The sequence below is a fragment of the Babylonia areolata genome, chromosome 11, assembly GCF_041734735.1.
Source record: "Babylonia areolata isolate BAREFJ2019XMU chromosome 11, ASM4173473v1, whole genome shotgun sequence".
Lineage (NCBI taxonomy): Eukaryota > Metazoa > Mollusca > Gastropoda > Neogastropoda > Buccinidae > Babylonia > Babylonia areolata.
The window spans coordinates 31,149,508-31,168,019 of NC_134886.1; the positions used below are offsets into that span (position 1 = coordinate 31,149,508).

General features: G+C 41.0%; 2 protein-coding genes across 4 annotated transcripts in view; one reads left to right on the plus strand and one right to left on the minus strand.

Moving 5' to 3' along the window:
- The first annotated feature begins 287 nt into the window (after window positions 1-287).
- Window positions 288-18,512, plus strand: part of LOC143287652 (mitofusin-2-like) — a 34,914-nt gene continuing 16,689 nt past the window's right edge. Inside the window, exons 1-14 of one of the 3 annotated variants that reach the window (XM_076595800.1) lie at window positions 319-369; window positions 3,245-3,356; window positions 3,933-4,144; window positions 4,751-4,901; window positions 5,505-5,667; window positions 6,044-6,165; window positions 6,806-6,914; window positions 7,575-7,679; window positions 8,104-8,257; window positions 9,702-9,769; window positions 12,531-12,652; window positions 13,630-13,756; window positions 15,076-15,180; window positions 17,012-17,114. In XM_076595800.1, the coding sequence (XP_076451915.1) occupies window positions 3,949-4,144; window positions 4,751-4,901; window positions 5,505-5,667; window positions 6,044-6,165; window positions 6,806-6,914; window positions 7,575-7,679; window positions 8,104-8,257; window positions 9,702-9,769; window positions 12,531-12,652; window positions 13,630-13,756; window positions 15,076-15,180; window positions 17,012-17,114 (1,525 nt within the window). In that variant the 5' untranslated portion in view covers window positions 319-369; window positions 3,245-3,356; window positions 3,933-3,948. Of the gene's footprint in view, window positions 370-3,244; window positions 3,357-3,932; window positions 4,145-4,750; window positions 4,902-5,504; window positions 5,668-6,043; window positions 6,166-6,805; window positions 6,915-7,574; window positions 7,680-8,103; window positions 8,258-9,701; window positions 9,770-12,530; window positions 12,653-13,629; window positions 13,757-15,075; window positions 15,181-17,011; window positions 17,115-18,512 lie in introns of all 3 variants that reach the window. The other 2 variants (XM_076595801.1, XM_076595802.1) reach the window with 2 other exon arrangements.
- On the minus strand, window positions 1,464-1,904 carry LOC143287217 (uncharacterized). Its single transcript, XM_076595163.1, has one exon. The coding sequence runs from the start codon at window positions 1,902-1,904 to the stop codon at window positions 1,464-1,466; it is 441 nt and encodes a 146-aa protein (XP_076451278.1).

An 18,512-nucleotide genomic window follows, 5' to 3' on the forward strand; every position in this document is an offset into this window, starting at 1 on the left:
TGCACTGGGCATTATATGGTGAAGTGTGGGATAATGTCTTTTTTGTTGTTTTGTTGTTGTTGTTTGTTTTTGCTGTTGTTTTGTAATGACAACCTGACGACCGATGGTGATGGTGATGTGTGCGAAACGCCAAGAAACTAATGACAGGATATTTGCTGTCTACTGTATTACTGATCTTGCTGATGCTGATGCTGTTGGATCAACCTCACGCAACATGTGACAATTTTCCGGAAAAGTGATTGTTCGCATATGGTTTATTCGCAAACATACCGATATTTCTCAAACAGATCGGTTGTAGACCTTACATCATGGCCGCTGTCATCTGAAAGTCACGACGAACATCAAGAAACGGCTGCAGCAGTGAAGGAGGTGGGCTTATTTTTGTTGCTGTAATGTTTCTGATAACTCGGAACTTTCATTTTGTAGCATTTTTTGTGTTTTTTTAATGTGGTGGTGTTCCGATGTTTCCTGCTTGGTTTGGCGTACTGAGCTCCACACTGCGGCGTGATGTGCAGCGAGTGGTGGTTTTAATTTTATTGCGTCAATCAACTAGTTGTCAAGCCGACATTCCATTGAATGCATCAAATATTTACAGCTCGTTTTCTAAGGAATTTTCTCATATGTATGTTGTTGACTGTTTCATTCCATTTCACGCGTGAGAGCGAATCTGGAAAGGCCATACTAACCATGAAGTGACTGAGCGAGCGACTGATACCAGTTGGTCAGTCAACAAGTCAACAAAATTTCGTCATACACCTGTCACGATAGAAAAATATCTCATTTGCTTCACATATAAGATATAATTAGATTGTGTTGTTATGTTGAAGAAATTTCTCATATTCATTTGCCCTTCCACTGTTCCAGAACCAATTTTCCCTTTATATTTTTTACCCTCTTCTTCTTCTTCCTTTATACGGCCAACATCATTTTACTGATGATTCTGCCCTAGTTTGGGGAGATGCCGAAGATTGCGCTGTTGTGAGGATTAAAGCAAAAATAATTTTTGTTTGGTGGCCTGGCCATCCAGTGCACGTTCAGCGTGCACCAACATGATGCCAAACCTCTGCAGCAGCCGTGGATGGGGGGACAGGAATAGAAAAGTAACTGGGAGGGGTGGCAGGGGGGGGATTGTAGAGAATGGTGGTCAGGAGGAGGGTAAGGGGGTGGGTTGGGGGTGATGGGGGGGGGGGGTATTTCAGGTTCTAGAGATGGGAGGCCAGCCTGGACTTAAGCAGTCCAGTGACTCAGCCGTCACAACCTCCTGAGGCAACTTGTTCCATTTTGGTATGGTCCTCGGGAAGAACATCATCTGCCTGTACCGTGTCGTGCAGGTGTGGATGTTGTAGCTCAGGTCGTTGTTTGTCCTGGAGTTCAGCCAGCTGTCAGATAGTTTGGGCAGGTACGTGGAGTTAATGGAGATGAGACCGTGGTGGAATTTGTAAAACATCTCCAAGCGGGTTTTCTTACGACACTGTTGCAGAGAAGGCCAGTTGAGAGTCAAGGATGGAGTCCATGTATGATGTTTGGCGGTGGTAATTGGAGACTAATTTTGCGGCTCTTCGTTGGATCTTCTCAAGTTCCTCAATCTCATTTGCAGTGTAGGGATCCCAGATGGTGGCTGCGTACTCAAGAAGCAGGCAAACAAGGGCTTTGTACACTGTTTCCTTGGTCTTCTTGTTGCCGATCTTGAGGTTGCGCCGGACGAAGCCTAGGGTCTTTCTGGCTTTCTTTGTGATGGAGTCAATGTGAGATTCCCACTGCACTTTGTCCTGGATGTTGACACCAAGGTACTTTGTGGTGTTGACATTTTCAAGGTTCTGTCCATGTAGTTCATACACAGGGGCAATCTTGTTCCGCTTCCAAGAGACTGTCAGCGTTGAGCACTTCTGCGGATGGAACTCCATGGACCACTTCTCCCAGGTGGCAAGGGAGTGTAGATCTTGCAGCACTCGCTTGTCTTTTTCTTCATGATGGACTTGCTGCACATGATGTCGTTGGCAAATAGGCGGATCTTCGACTTGATGCCATCAAGAAGGTCATTTATGTATAAGAGAAAAAGACTTGGCCATAGGACCGAGCCTTGAGGGACGGCGGATTCCACAGGAAGGAAGTCGGATCTTGTTCCCTCCACCACAACAGCTTGCTGTCTGTCCGCAAGGAAGTCCTTGATCCAGGCATTGGTGCGGCCTCTGATGCCGTAACGACGTAGTTTGTGGACAAGTAGGGTATGGTTAACTTTGTCGAATGCTTTTCCCAATATAGCCATTGTAATTTATAGGGATGATTTCTATTCGTATTACTGTAGTACATGTTTCACACATAACAGTAACACAGTGAGAATGGCAAGATTGATGGAAGGATAAAAGAATGAACAATTTCTGTTTGCAACATCAAGATTAAAGTACTTATAAATACATATTTTTTGGCAAAAGTGATGCAGAACAGAAGGCATGTGATGACAATGGGAGTCAGTGTGGCCCATATTAAAAAAAAAGATGTTATAGACCGCTGGAGAGTTCCGTGCTTACATGACATGTTATAGAGGTGCGTCATATGATCTGTGCTTTCAGAGTTGATTGGCTCTCCAACATTGCAAACAGCAAAGCTGATCAAGAGAGGCAGAACTTGCAAAACAGCAAGCCATTTCTCACTTTTTGCTTCTTTTTTGTTATGGTTCATATGATGCCACATCATCGCAGAGAGTTTGGTTGTAGCTATGGAGGCTATGAACTGAAGAAATGGTGGACAGTAGATATTTGCTGCTTTTGTCACTGTCAATCACCTTTGACATTGCTCACGATTTCAAGTAAAGGTTAGATGACCGTGTGCAAGATCCAAGATGGCTGGGAAACTCTCCAGCAGTCTGTTGTGCACTTTCCATTCCTGCAATGAGTGTGATAGCAATGCTACTGTGAGATAACCCATACACTCCAGGTTCAGATAAACTAAAAGAAGGCAAAGTGACAATAGTATTCATGGTGAAGCGTATAACAGATCACATTCTGCTCCCATCACCACACTGACTACATTGTCACCTGTAATGTTGTATTTCAGACTGTGCCAGAGGTTAAAGCGACACTTTCCAAGTTTGCTGTTTTACGGCTTTCTTATGGTATTGATAGGTGCCTCGCTGCATTACTGACTGGCAAAGTGACAGTAGTATTCATGGTGAAGCGTATAACAGATCACATTCTGCTCCCATCACCACACTGACTACATTGTCACCTGTAATGTTGTATTTCAGACTGTGCCAGAGGTTAAAGCGACACTTTCCAAGTTTGCTGTTTTACGGCTTTCCTATGGTATTGATAGGTGCCTCGCTGCATTACTGACTAGTGTCACTGCATCAGCCTCAGGTAAAAGGAAACAGTTGATGAGTGGTGTTTGTTATTGTGTTATATCTGACACGTTTGTCACACATTATGACACACATTGATACAATAATTGTTCATACAGGCTAAGGCAGTCACTAATTTTCATTTTATATTGTCTAAAGCTCTCTCTCTCTCTCTCTCTCTCTCTCTCTCTCTCTCTCTCTCTCTCTCTCTTTCTCTCTCTCTGGTGTTTCAGCACTAATCATTATCATGAATTCATACCCACAGAGAGAGTGAGTCAGAGACACAGAGAGAGGGAAAGACTTCCCTTAGACTATGATAAGGAGTAAAAGGTAGACTAAAAAAAATCTTGGTAAAGTCAACTTGCATGAGGTAAAAGAAGCAACATATTGAGCTTTCACAGCTTCTTTGATTTGTATTATAAGTGATTATTTAATATGCTGTAGCTTTCTATATTTGGGCTTTGTGTGTGTTTTGAATGCACACTACTTGTCACATTAAGCCCCTTTTTCAACACTGTGTTCACACTTGCCACATTAAGCCTCCTTTTCAACGCTGTGTTCACCAGTTCCATGTAATGCTGTGCCTTGTCTGCAGGGGAAAAGGAGGAGCAATGTCCGGATCAATCAACCAGACAGGCATGGAAAGTGGTGACCCGGGCCACTCTGGCCCATCGAGTATGCGTAATCTTGGCAACGGACATGGGCGAGAGTCGGCTTTGCAGCTGTTTGTGCAGGCGAAGAGGCGTATCAATGACATATTCAAAGACATTGGGGAATATGTTGTGGAAGCAGACAGCTTTGTTACAGGTGTGTGGGTGTCACTGTGTTTGTGTCTGTAAGACTAAGAGTTGGCTGTAATACAAGTGTGATTTTTAGAGTAAATTCTGTAATTTGAATCGATTAGTTAAAAGTCAGTGTGTATGCTTTTTTTGTTTTTGATGTGTCACATTGAAGTGTGCTAAGTCCCATTTTGAATTATGTAATGTATTGATTTGGATGGATGAGTGAGTCTGGAGTTATAGATATATATATATATATATATATATATATATATATATATATATATATATATATATACATACATATATGTGCAAGCACACCCCACACTTGAATAATGTTGTATGTGTTCAAGGGGCTTTTGTTGTTTTTAGGCCATACAGTTTAACTCCATAATTGTCAGGTCAGGGTACCTGGAGTTATTCTTTTGAGGTGATTCTGTTTTCTGGGAACAGAGACACTGTAAAAGTACTAAATCGTTTTTAGTAAAGCTGATAACTGAGCAGTAACAGGAAATCTATACAGTCTGACATTTTCAGACCTGCTGTTTCTTATTATGATTTATAATTGTTTTAAAAACAATTGTTTTATTAAAGGGCTAAGTCTGTTCTGTTCTGTATTTGCTCGGGTGTGCAGGCTTGGTGTCAACCAAAGCAGTGTTGGGGAAGGCAGAGTCGGACATCATCAGTCCAGACAATGCGGAAGTTGTGCAGGGCTTCAAGGAAAAGATTGATGGCATCAGGGAGGTCCTGGCACGAGACCACATGAAGGTGGTTTTTTTCGGAAGGTATGGAAAAGAAATGCAGTGCGTCTTTTGTTGCTTTTGTTGTGCTTTTTATTTTGAGGGTTTCTTCTTCTTCTTCTTTTTTCTTCTCTATCTATGCTGCTTCATTTTTACAGGAACAAACACAGACTTTGTGACTTTCTTTTCTTCTTCTTCTTCTTCTTCTTCTTCTTTCTTCTTCTTCTTCTTCTTCTTCTTCTTTTTTTTTTTTTTTGTGATGGTTGATCATCGTATGAATGATAAATTCAGTGCTGTTCAAGATTCTGTTTGAGCCTGTGGTACACTCAGCCCTGGCTATGACAAGGAGGCAGTAAGGACAGTGAATTGCTGTAGTAATCATTAAGAGGGGAAAAAGGAAAGATTTTTTATGTCTTCAGATTCTGTTGAAGAGAAGAAAAGTATATCTCCTGCAATTTAGTGTGCTGTGTCGATTCCAATGATAGTCACCAGTGCAGGTCTGCAACATCAGTCTTGCACTGGTAACAAATGTCAATCGTCAAGGGAATTACTAGTGTATATTATTATTATTCCAGATTTGGTGCGTGTGTGTGTGTGTACATAGATTCTTACCTCCATTTTACTTCCCCATTGTTTTTTTCTTCTCAGAACATCCAACGGGAAGAGCACAGTAATCAATGCCATGCTGCGAGAGAAGATTCTGCCTAGTGGCATTGGGCATACCACCAACTGTTTCATCCAGGTGGAGGGTTCCGACAATGATGAGGCCAGCGTGCTGACCGAAGACTCCAACCAACCCAAATCAATACAGGTGAGTGGATATATTATCTTTCTGGTGAGTTTGTCATCTACTGTATTGTGTTGTAAATTTGTATTACTTTTTGTCACAGCATATTTTTTCACGTGAATTTTGGGTTTCTTTCCAAGGGGAGAGTGCATCACCACAGTGCAGTGCCATCTTTTCTTCTTCTTTTTTTTGTTTTTGTTTTTTTTGTGTTTGCAAATGTATTTGTATTACTATCAAAGTTGGTTTTTCTACAGAATTTCAGCCTGGGACAGTCTCTGACCTCTCCTTTTTTGGTTGTTGTTTTCTCCGTTTTTTAAGGTGTGTGTAACATTTTCTTTACTTTTTTGCCATATTATGATTTATTGGTGTTATTGCAATTTTTTTTCTCCTTATTTTCCAGTCTATCAAAGAACTTGCCAGCGCGTTGAGTTCAGTGAAGCTGAAGGAGAATTCACTGATTCGTATTCTGTGGCCCAAGAATAAATGTCGTCTTCTGCGTGAAGATATCATCTTTTTGGACAGGTGAGTTGCTTGCTGTGTATAGTTCTGTATGTCTGGCAGTAGTGAAGGATTATGACATTGATTTGTTCACAGTTTTGAAACTTGAAGATTGAATGTGTGTCTGGCAGTAGTGAAGGATTATGGCACTGATTTGTCCACAGTTTTGAAACTTGAAGATTGAATCTTTAGACTGAACAATATGGCAGTGTTGAATGAACCTTGCGTTGTTTGTTTGTTGGTCATGGTGGTTCTCTGAATTATCTAGTTTAAGTGTTTGAGATGTGTCATGTTATTTGCAGGATTCAGTCTTTTGAAATTGTCTTTAATAAAGATGGTTAGGCTGAGGTTTTGATCACGCAGTTACATTTTGTCTGGAGTAACTTTATGGTTAAGATAAAAAGAATCTATAAAGATAATGAATCATTTGTATATTGTAAGCATAATCTTGTGTAATGCAGCTCAGTGCACTTAATGCAATTTATCATTTTCTTCTGTTTGGAATTTATGATTGATTTAATGTGGTTCATATAAAAAAAAAAAAAAATTAAAATTAAAAGAGGACATGCCAATTTATAAACATGGTTTCTTTGAAATTTGTAAATCGATTAACACAATGACTTTGTGTTATTAACTAATCAATAGTTATCTTGTATTCATCCAGCCCTGGCGTGGATGTGTCTCCTGATTTGGACCTTTGGATTGACAAGTTCTGTTTGGATGCCGATGTCTTTGTGCTGGTGGCAAACGCTGAATCAACTCTCATGCAGACAGTATGTAATATGCTCTGCCATTTCCGTACTGTTAAAAAAATGATGTGTGTGTGTAAGTATGTATGTGCTGTGTGTGTGTGTGTGTTATGTGTGTGTGTGTGAGAGAGTGCATGTGTACTCTGTGATTTGTCTCCAGTTTGACTCAGTGCAATGAGAATTTCACTCCACTTAACAATTACAGTCAATGTCTGTTGTGAAACTTCACAACAGTAAATCTTGTTCATAATCTAAATAAAGCAAGATATGCTTTCAATAACACTCAGTGAGCTGAAACCACAGGCAGAAATTATGTGATTGTTTGATTATCAGGTTGGTTCTGTGATCTTCCTGCCCCATAGCCATCCACGACATTCTCTGAGTTGCTTGTCACAAGACTTTCTCAAAACACATTTTTTAACTTTCACTTTTGTTCTGTTCAAGTGAAGAAGAAAAAAAATATGAGCATTTGACTTGCAGATGCCTTAAAGGGCTTTACACGTTAGTAACATCCCATGTTGTTTGAAGTGTGTATTTCTTCAGATTAAAACACTTGATGTTGCACTTTGAAACAGAAAAGATGACAAAAGTTGCACACGTTTGAAAGAAAAACTACGGAAAATGAAGCATTTATAAATGTTGACAGGTGTGCAGTTTATGTTCACTTTTGTACTTGTATTTCAGGAGAAGAAGTTCTTTCACAAGGTCAGCTCTCGTCTTTCCAAGCCAAACGTCTTTGTTCTGCAGAATCGCTGGGATGTGTCTGAAATGGAGGAAGACATTGACAAGGTGAGTGATTCTACAGCAGAATTCATACAGGTTTTAAAAGTTTCTAAATATTAGTTATGATGAAGTGAAATAAGATAAATTTAAAGGAGAAGCAAAAAAAAAAAAAAGGCAAAGCCTTCATGGCTCAATTATGATTTCGGTTGAAAAACAACTAAATGGAAAACACCAGTTGGGTTGGAGATGAGAGATGTTTGAAAGCACTATATAGACACTGACACTGATTTTATTGCCATCGGCAAAAATACCCTTTTGGCAAGGGGGTTACAATAAGCATTGGCTAAAATTGTTTGGCTGAAATAGAAAATGCATCCAAAAGCAAACAATCGACAATAAACCAAAATATGCTCATCAACACTCGCGTGTGCTGAAAGTGCTACATAGATATATTGAAAGTATAATTATAATTGTGTGTGTGTGTGTGCAGGTGAAGCAGCAGCACATTGACTACAACACCCAGTTCCTGGCCGAAGAGCTGCAGGTGGTGGACAAGCGCGAGGCCAAGGACCGTGTGTTCTTCGTCTCAGCCCGTGAGGCCCTGGTGTCACGGCTGCAGAACGACACCGGCATCCCCACCCCTGGTCAGTGTGTTTGTCACAGAGATGTCAACTGTTACAGTTTCGCCATAGTTTGTGTTACACTCGATCGCAATTTGTTCCAACGTTAAGTCAAGGTCAGAATTGTTAGGACGCGTTCATATTTGACTGCATAGCATGGTCACATGCTTTCCTGTTGTAACATTACCCAGGTGCTCAAGACCTATCAATCATGAGACCAGGTAAGTCACTGTTAGCTAATCACGTGCATGTTTACATTGAAACAGCATTGAGTGGACCAGTCAGCTTAACTGGACCCAATATGACAATAACAAACAGCCTACGGTAGTAGTTACACCATGTTGCAGGTTGGCCCAAGTGTATGTATGTATGCCTTATAGGTAAAATGTACATCTGCTGATGTGGCTCGGAGTCTGAGTGTTCTTACCAAATTCAAAATGTTCCAAGCAAATTTCTGATTGTTCTACAAATACTTGACAGGGGCTGGCATCTCTGCTGTCACATCACTGTGATGACCTGGTGGTAACACATCCAACCGCCTAGGAAGCGAGAGAATTTGAGCGCACTCACCACTATTTTCCCCCCTTCTACTTAGACCTTGAGTGGTGGTCTGGATGCTAGTCATTTGGATGAGACAATAAACTGGGGCCCCGTGTGTAGCATGCACTTAGTGCAAGTAAAAGAACCCACAGCATTTAAAGGGTTGCTCTTGCTAAAATTCTGTAGAAAAAATCCACTATGATAGGAAAACAGACACTGGTGGCACTTTGAATGTAACAACATGCTCTCCCTGGGGAAAGCAGCCTGAATGTCTCACAGAGAAATCTTGTGTGACAAATGAGTAATACAATACAATATAAAGCAATTGATATATGTAGCCACTTGTGGTCTGTTAGGGGAACATATTTGATAAAAACAATATAGTCTGTGTGTTGGCCATTGCTGGTGCATGTAAAGCAATTAAACATGTTGTCAGTTGCGTTGAATTGAATTGTATTACTTTACTTTTTTGTCACAACGCGTCTCAAATGAAAGACTAGCATACAGACCACAACTTAAGGTCAAGTGGAGTGGGAATAAATATCTTGGTCTCTATGTGAACAGGTATACCAGTGCATGTTTACTTGAGGTTTCATTCAGGTTCACCATACAGATGGAAGAAAATTTGGTGAGGGTAGCTGTCATGAAGTGTAAGTAAAAGAAATGTTTTTAAAGGCGTTTCCAGGAATGTTCAGGATTTAATGGTACTGCATGCCCTGAGAAAGAATGTGGTTCATTATGTGACTTACATGTGCTGAGAAAGAGGGTTGTGCTCATGAAACAAAATGAGCCACACTCTGACTTGAAAAATTCAATGTGTATTACATGTCAGTATCAACATTTTCTTTGTGTTTTGCATTCCAATAGGCATCCTTCTCTTCACAGCACAGCAGAAGGTGGACAGAACATTTTTAAATGTGTGTTTCAGACCGTGTGCTCATGCCAGGTTTTCAGGCCAGGATTTTCGAATTCGCCAACTTTGAAAATAAATTTGAGGTAAGGAGAGACCATCTTTTCAGACTGTTCTGGCCTGTGTGTGGATGTATGAAATAGACAGTGGAGGTGGAGGCTACAATTTCTACTCACTGAGCTTGCCATTTTTATCTGTATTTTGATGTTATGATTATTATTCATTCATTATCATTTTAACCCTTTCACTGCCAAGCCAATTTTGTGATCAGTGACAACTATTTGTGAAGGGAAGTTTTGGTCACGGAGGGAAATAATTATATGAAAAAAATTTAGCATGCTGACTACTAAAAGAAAATGTATATATGACCTATACCATCTGAAAGGAATATGAACGCACTATCCAATTGTGTTTATGTTTCATGTGAATTTAATGATTTTATGATAGGAAAATTAATACAGTGACACAAATGGAAATTTCAATCTTTGGACACTTTTTTTTGCACAACGGAAGGGGACGGAAATTTCCGTCAAAGGTACTCAAGGGGTTAAGGGTCTGCTTTTTCCTTCTTTTTTTTTTTTTAGATTACTTAAAACATTTTATCTGTCTTCTGTATTGACCACGTCTTGTTGTTCAGCGAAGACAGATGACCATGTTCAATTGATAAGAATTTTTAGGGGTGTAGGGAAGGGAAGAAATGGCTTTCATTGAGGTGTCATGTGATTTTATTGCTGCTAATCATACTGTCGTGTATTCTGTTGTTTTATTTTTTTCTTTCTTTTTTTTTTTCTTTTTTTTTTCGGCATGCAAACCTTAAAACCAACTTTTTCAGAGGATTGTATGTGTTTGTGTAATTTGTGTGCAAGTACAAATGCATTTATGAGTGTATGATTGTGTGATGTGTGCATAAAATTGATAAACAAAATGGTTTTCATTTGGATGATAAATTTGAAGGAAAAAAAATGGTATTCATTTAGATGACACTGTTAGGGTTGTCTTTTTCTTTCTTGGTTTTTTTGTTGTTGTTTTTTCATCAGACAAATGTGAGTTCAAGTACAGCCTTTCTTCAACCTTGGCACAGGCCTTTTTTGGGTTTTTTTATTTGATCATTTATTGTTATTACTTCTTGTTACATTTTTTCTTCTTTTTTTTTTCAGTTGTGCTGGTCAATATTTGATTTATGAAACCGGTTTTTGTTGCATTTTTATTTAATTTTGTTTGAAGAAAGAAAACAAAACATCTTTCTGCAGGGGTCAGAGTATTCCTCTATGACAAGGAATAGTGAACGGAGAGTGATTTTTTTTGTTTTGGTTTGGGTTTTGTTTTGTTTTTTTGCTAAAAGAAGATCCACAATTTGTTTATTTTCCCAAATTTTGCGGTTGTGAAGGCCTCAGTTTTGACCTTGATACCAATAGCAAAGTAACCATAATTATTGTTATTATTGTTACACAGCTTGATTAGAGTTTCATTAGGAACCTAAATGCTGGCTGTAGTTGGCAACTGTCAAAGATACCTGAGGTAAAAGTTGTCGGTGAGGGTGGCTGGGTTCTTTTTTCTTTTATTGTTTTTTTTTTTTATGTGGAAATGGTTTTTTTTCATAAACTTGAGTTTATCCTCCTTGCCTTAGCAGCTCTGACCCCTGTGATTTGCATGAACGCGATGTCAAATTGTCAGGTCTGAATGCCAGGCTGAAAACAGACAGGATTTTCTTGGCTTGAACTCATTGGTAGGCAGTGTTGGACTAGAGTCGTACTGGAAGAGAATGTGACTTAGAAGTGTTCTTCATTAATTTTTTGTTACTCCTTGGATTTACATGTTATTTTTTCGGAAAAATTGTATGTGTTGTTTCAAGTACAAGTTGTGTTTGCCTTGCCTTTTCTGCCTCCCATTTTATTGGCTAATGTTTTTCTTCAACTTTTACCAGTAGTGTGTGCATGTGTGAGTGTGTTTGTTCGCGCTTTTAATGCACATGCTTGTTCGTGTATGGTGTACTTGATGAATGCATGTTCATGTAAGCTCTTTTTTTTTTTTTTCTTTTTTCTTTTTTTTTATCAAGCAGAGGTGTAGGTGTTAGTCAACCTGCTTTTTTTTGCTTTTTTGTTTTAAGAAAAGGAGTAGAAAGGCTATGAAAGTTCACTTGGATTGCTGTGTTACAGATGTGTAAAAATAAAGGCAGTGTTACTTTTTGGTAGAAGGCAGTGCTAGTTTTGCTTTGGTGTCAGATGTGTTAGAACAAAGGCAATGTAATTTTGTTTTGGTGTGAGGTGTATTAGAACAAAGGCAATATTAGTTTTGTTTTGGTGTCTGGTGTGTTTGAACAAAGGCAATGTTAGAACAAAGACAGTGTTAGTTTTGTTTTTGTGTCAGGTGTGTTTTAAGAAAGGCAGTGTCAGTTTTGCTTTGGTGTAAGAGGTTTAATAAGAACAAAGGCAATGTTAGTTTTGTTTTGAAGTCATTGTGTAAGGTGTGTAAGAACAAATGCAGTGTTACTTTTGTTTTGGTGTCCGTGAGTAAGGTGTGTATGTGAGTCAGGTGTTTGTTGTCTGTGAGGCAGTGTTTTGTTTCGGTGGTTTTGTGTCAGGTGTACAAAAGCAGAGACATTTTTGTTCTGGTGGTAGTGTCTTGGGGGCCTGCGGGGGAGTGTAAAAACAAAGGCATTGTCGGTCTTGCTTTGGTGTGTGTGTGTGTCAGGCGTGTGAAAACAAAGGCGTCATCAGTTTTGTTTGGGGTTTTGTGTGTCTTAGGAATGTAAAAACAAAGGCATTGTCAGCTTTGCTATGGTATTTGTGTGTCAGGCATGTAAAAACAAAGGCAGTGTCAGTATTGTTTTGGGTGCCTGTGTGTCAGGTGTGCATCTCCAAGTCCGCGGTGAAGACCAAGTTTGAGCAGCACACAGATCGTGGCAAGAGCATCACCTGTGACCTGCGCTCCGTCATGGGCCAGGTGTTTGCCACCAGCAATCAGCTGCAGTGAGTAATGGTTGGTGGGTGGGGTGGAGGGGGTGGCTAGGTTGGTGGGTGGCTGGGTGGAAGTATGGATGGGTGGGTTGATGGATAGGTGGGTGGATGGGTGGAAGTACGGAGGGGTGTGTTAATGGATATGTGAGTGGCTGGCTGGAAGGATGGGTGGATGGGTGTGTTGGTGGAGAGGTCAGTAGCTGGGTGGAAGTATGGATGGGTGGGTTGATGGATGGAAGGATGGGTGGGTGTGTTGGTGGAGAGGTGAGTGGCTGGGTGGATGTATGGATGGGTGGGTTGATGGATAGGTGGATGGAAGGATGGGTGGGTGTGTTGGTGGAGAGGTGAGTGGCTGGGTGGATGTGTTGATGGATATGTGGGTGGCTGTGTGGTGGTATGGAGGGATGGGTTAATGGATACGTGGGTGGCTGGCTGGAAGGATGGGTGTGTTGGTGGAGAGGTGGCAGGGTGGGTTGATGGATATGTGGGTGGATGGGAAGCTTGGTGGAAGGGTGGGTGGGAGGCCTTGGGGATAGGAAGGTGGGTGCCTAGGTAGAAGGATTGGTGGGTGGATGGCTGGATGGGTTGATTCATTGTGCATGGCCGGACAGGGTTAGGGATGTGTGTTGTGTGTGCGCTTGTGTGTGTGTTTTTGTGTTCATGCATGCGCATTTGTGTGCACCCACATTTGTGTGTGTGCAGGAGTGCTTGCTTTGTGTGTGAGCTTGTTCTGTGCTATAAGGGTAACAAGAATAAGTGTGGGATTGTGAAACTTAAATTCGCACGTACAGACACCACACACACACACACACACACGCACACACACATTTGCATACATGTGCGTGCACACACACACACACACACACACTTAATGTTATTTTATACTCAATTGTGTGGATGGCTAAAGACAGGTATAGCCTGAAATTTTCCATGATAATGTTTGGAGGATTGCTTTGCATTCTTGAAGTGTTCCTGTTATTTTGTGACAGGGGGTCTCAGCAGCAACTTCGTCAGGAACGAGCAGATGAACTTGACTTTCTTATCAAACAGCTTGACCTATTGACCCGAGAGGTCAAGGAGAAAATCAGGGTCATGGTTGAAGATGTTGAAAGAAAGGTAAGGAAAACCCTTCCTTTTTTTTTTCTTTTTTTTTTTTTTTCTCCTACCTCTCAATTATTTCTGTATGTTTGCAGGAATGTTATACACAAACTTGTGACCATGTCTTATCAGACATGTCAAAAACTACATTATGAGCATAGCATGCTCCACTGAGCTTCAGAATTCTATGTTGTCTATGCTTACAATAGAATGCTTCGCTGAAGTAGCAAAAATCTCTAGAAAAAACAGTCAGTGGGTGTGGAGGTGCTGCACTTTCATCCAGTGAGAATTTTCATTTGACTTGTGATTGGCCTGAGCCAATTGTAGCTCAGTTTATGATTTTCCTCTTTTCGTGTTCTGACAAAAATAGACTGCTCTCTCCATCTATCATTCCTGTCCAGTGTTCACTTCATTCCAACTCTCCATCTAGTTAGAAAATGTCTGCAAAAAGAAAAGCCAGGGACGAAGTGACATTGACAACAACGACACACGCATCTGCACAGAGCCAGCACCAAGCTTAAAGCAAAGAATGTCCATGTATTCAACCTTCAAGTGAGAGAGAAACCACTATCTGTACTTCGTGTCACCTCCACTTCAAAGTGTCACCTGGTGGAGTGATCAAGGTTTTACAACACATTAAAACCTCAGGACACGTTAAATGGGACAAACAGCACCACCAGCTGTTTCTTTGGGGGGGGTTTTTGTTGTTGTTTTTTCATAATTCCAGTGGAATTTTGATTGAATGTTGGTGCTGCAGTTATCAGACGCTGGTTTGTTGTGCTCAAATAATGAAAATGCTACTCGCAAATCTTGTTAAGGGTTGACAGGTCTGTCTCATGAGCACACCTTATTTTTTTCTACATTTGTTCTAGCTTTCCATTTACATCTGTTTGTAAATGTTATCTTTTATTCCTCTGAATCAGAGGTGTGCATGTGTGCAAATGACTGGTGTGTAAGCGCTTTGTTTAGTTGTTTTTTTTCTCTGCACAGAATTCAGTGTTATATGAATAATTATTTATTATCATGTGTGGGATGAGCTGTGGTAGAATCAGGTAGGTGCTGGACTTCTGCTCCAGTGTTCACCAGTGATCAGGGTTCAAGGCCCTTTTTTCGGATTGTGTTGTGTCCTTTGGAAAGACACTTTACTCTGATTTTTCTCACTTCATCCACCCAGGTGTGAATGGGTACCTGGTTTCCGTTAGGGGGAGGTTAAAAATGGTGGAAGGAGGGGAATAGGATCTGCCTTCCTTTGCCAAGCCCTAGATACAGTTGATATAAATTCACTGCCCCTGATGGCGTTAAAAGGTTATTGTTTTTTATATTTGTAATCTAACCAGGTGGCGACTGCCCTGAATGACGAGATTCGCCGGCTGTCTCTGCTGGTAGAGGAGTTTGATCGACCCTTCCACCCTGACCAGATGCTGGTCACTGTCTACAAGAAGGTGAGTCCACCACCTTGATATTTTCTCTTTTTTTTCACCATTGAAACTGAACCAGTTTATTGCTTTTTTTTCTTTTCTTTTTTTTTTTTACACAAAAGCATACACATTTGTATCATGCATATAAGTCATATGTATGGCATGTGTTTTTGTTGGGTTTTTTTAAATTGATAGAAAACAAAAAGAAAAGGAGAAATTCACACCTATACACTTTCACATACATAGAAAAAAAAAAGGAGCAAGAAAAAAAAGGGAGGTGGGGGGGGGGTAGAGAGTATAAAAAACATGATTCATGAAAAGAGAGCAATGTTATTATGACTTTCCACTTTAAACATACAGAAAAAGGTTAACCACCTTTGCGTTTTATATATAACTTTTCTTTCAGTGGGTCTTGTATGTGGATGGAAACTTATGGCAGGTCTCCACATACATGCATTGACTTTTACAGCAGTGGTTTTGGTGCTAACAGGGCTTGTACAGGATTTAAAAGTTTTCAAGAATTTATTTTTTAAAATAGAATTAGATATTTTTTAAAGACATGTCATTTCTAATTCCTGTAAAGTTCATGAAAAATTTCAAGTATTTTTCTTTTCTGACTGTGATAAAGCAGAATTATGAAAATGTTCCATCTGAACATGAATCTGAAAAATGAAATAACAGTTTTTTTAGAATGCTGATAATGATAATAATTTTCAACTTTAACAAGAGATTTTTTGCGACTAAAATGCTGGCTCTCAAATTGTCATGCATTTTACCTGGGTTCTTGACCATTTGAATTTTTGCCCTTCGGTGTTGTAAGGGGATATAAAAAAGCTTTTAGATTTTGTGATAAAAAAACCCTCCTATGAACCCTGATTGAGTAATGGCAGAATTGCTGTTGATGTCTTTTTTAGGTGATGGCAGCTGTCCATTTTTAAGCACATGTATATTTCTGTCTGAATAATAACGTTGGGCTTATATCAGAGATTGACATAAGCTTACAGTCGGGCCAGCAGCAAAATAAGAGTTGATCAGTGGTTTCTCCACTGCAGTGGGAATTCATTTACAGCTTATTTGTTTGTGAAGGACTATAACTTTCAAACTAGGAGGCAACATTACAGTAACTCTTAGTGATGCAGCCTTGGCATCCTGTTGGCCTTCGAGGACCATCCCAGTGCTAACTGTTCTAAAGCCCTCTCGGCGGAGAGAGTGGGGAAGAATCTTTAGACAAGATTGTCTCCACTATAATCAAATTCTTGCCCAGATAGGACAGCAGTTTCCTCCTCTGCTGTTCTGATACCATAGTGGGGTATGACTGACAGTCATAAATATTTTCGAACTGACATGGTTCAGAAAAAAACATTCTTTTGCCCAGGAGGTGATATGTGATATTAAACTAGGTGGTGATTTCATGGCTGTTACTATTTATGTATGTGCAGACAACTGGTTTTCAGCTCGTTATTTTTCGTACTTGTGTGAATGGATGTTACTATTTGTGTATATGCAGACAACTGGTTTTCAGGTCATTATTTTTTGTACTTGTATAAAGGGATGTTAATATTTATGTATGTGCAGACAACCCAGTTTTCAGCTCAAGTTCATTGTTGTACCTATGTGAAAGAATGTTACTGTTTGTGTATGTGCAGACCACCCATTTTCAGTTCAAATTAATGATTCCACTTGTGTTAATGGAAGTACTGTTTGTGTATGTGCAGACAGCTCATTTTTATCGCAAGTCATGTTTTTTGTACTTGTGTGATAAATACTAGATGGAGGTTTAATTCATAAGATACTCAGCTGGACATGTTAATGTTGTTCTTCACCCTGTGCCCCCCTGTGTTTCTGACCCTACAAGGAGTTGCACTCCTTCCTGGAGACCATGATATGTCGTAACATGGTGGGTCGGTGCTCGGCCGACATTCAGCGCTGCCTGAACACCATGGAGATGTTTCTGGCAGGTGATGGGCCGGGCCGTCTTGTACTCTGTCTTTCTCCTTTTTTTTTAAAAAGATGTTTATTTCCCTTTGACACGGCTGGCAATTTGTGTGTGTGTGTGTGTGTGCATGATGTGCACTGGGCTTAGGTTTTATCTCTTTCAGCACTTTTTTTTTTTAAATTTTTGGCGCGTTTTTTGTTGTTGTTGTTGCTTGCTGATTGTTGTGCTGTGACCGTGATGTTGTTCCTGTGAAGGTGATTGTAAGATATGGATGGCTTGTACAGTGCGCTGATTAGAATGTGCCGGTGCAAACATCACTGCCTGTGTATTGTAGAAAGCTTAAGAAAACTTTGTAGCGAGTGACTTGATGCTCTTTCTTTTATTGAGCCAGGTTTGGAGGTAATTTGCCAGTATGTAGTTTTGTGAAAATTACCTTTGGTGTCATATACTGTACCATGTCAAACTGATGCAAACTAGGCCTATCGGTTTGCTCTGCTTGGCCAAATTTCACGCGGCTAACAGTGAAAAGACGAGCAGTCTTGGCCCAGTCTGCTCTCAGCCAATCAAACGCCTCTAAAAGCTATAAACGCTGAATCATTCCTTTGGCCAAGGCTCTCCATGCCATCTTGTCAGGTTTACGCTCTGTCTCGTCTTACGCTTTTTTTGGCTATTAAGTGTATTCATTTGGCCTTATTTTGCTGCATGCGGCTTGTCTGTATTGTATTCTTACATTCTGTGTACTCGATTCGACTCGGCACCCTCGATTCGTTCGTTTTTCTCTACCTCTAAGTCGATCCTGTCTTTCCTTTCTCTGTTGGGGGTCGGATTTTCGCTGGGTGCCTAAGCACGGGTTCCATGCCTCGTGTGCAATACCACGAAGGCAGGGATCATGATGCTGGGACTGAGACTCGGCAAGAGACTCTCCCAGGCCCAGAGCTGATGATTCCTCCCGATACAGACCGCGGCGATGCGTCTTCAGACGCTGATCGCGGAGGCGACTTTCGTACCAGTAAAATGGTCATGAAGGGGACCGGGGGGAAAGAGGTACGAGCGTCGCCTCCCAAGGTGTCCCAGCGCGAGGCAGGGAGAAGGGGGAGTGGCAAGTCCTCTCCTGGCGGTGGGGACTCGCAGCTAGGCGCGAACTCCCAAGGGGAGGCCGCGCCCAGCCGTTACCCGGGTCCCCACTCGGAGACGGCCCTCACGGGCCCCATTGTTGTTCCCCCTCCTCCCTTCTCTGTCGACCCCCCTCGGGGGGGGGGGGGGATCTCTACTTTGCCCACCCCGGGCCAAGCCACCCCAGTCTCCCCACGGGAAGGGATTCGGGGCGCGTGGCAACCTGCTCTGCAGGTCTTCCCGCTATCCGGCCGGTCTCCCCTGCTGGGGGAGGCCCACGCGTGTCAGGCGGTTCCAGGCAGTCAGC

Excerpts from the sequence above, each read along its gene's own strand:
- LOC143287217 (XM_076595163.1), bottom strand. The coding sequence starts at position 1,904 with ATGGAGTTCCATCCGCAGAAGTGCTCAACGCTGACAGTCTCTTGGAAG.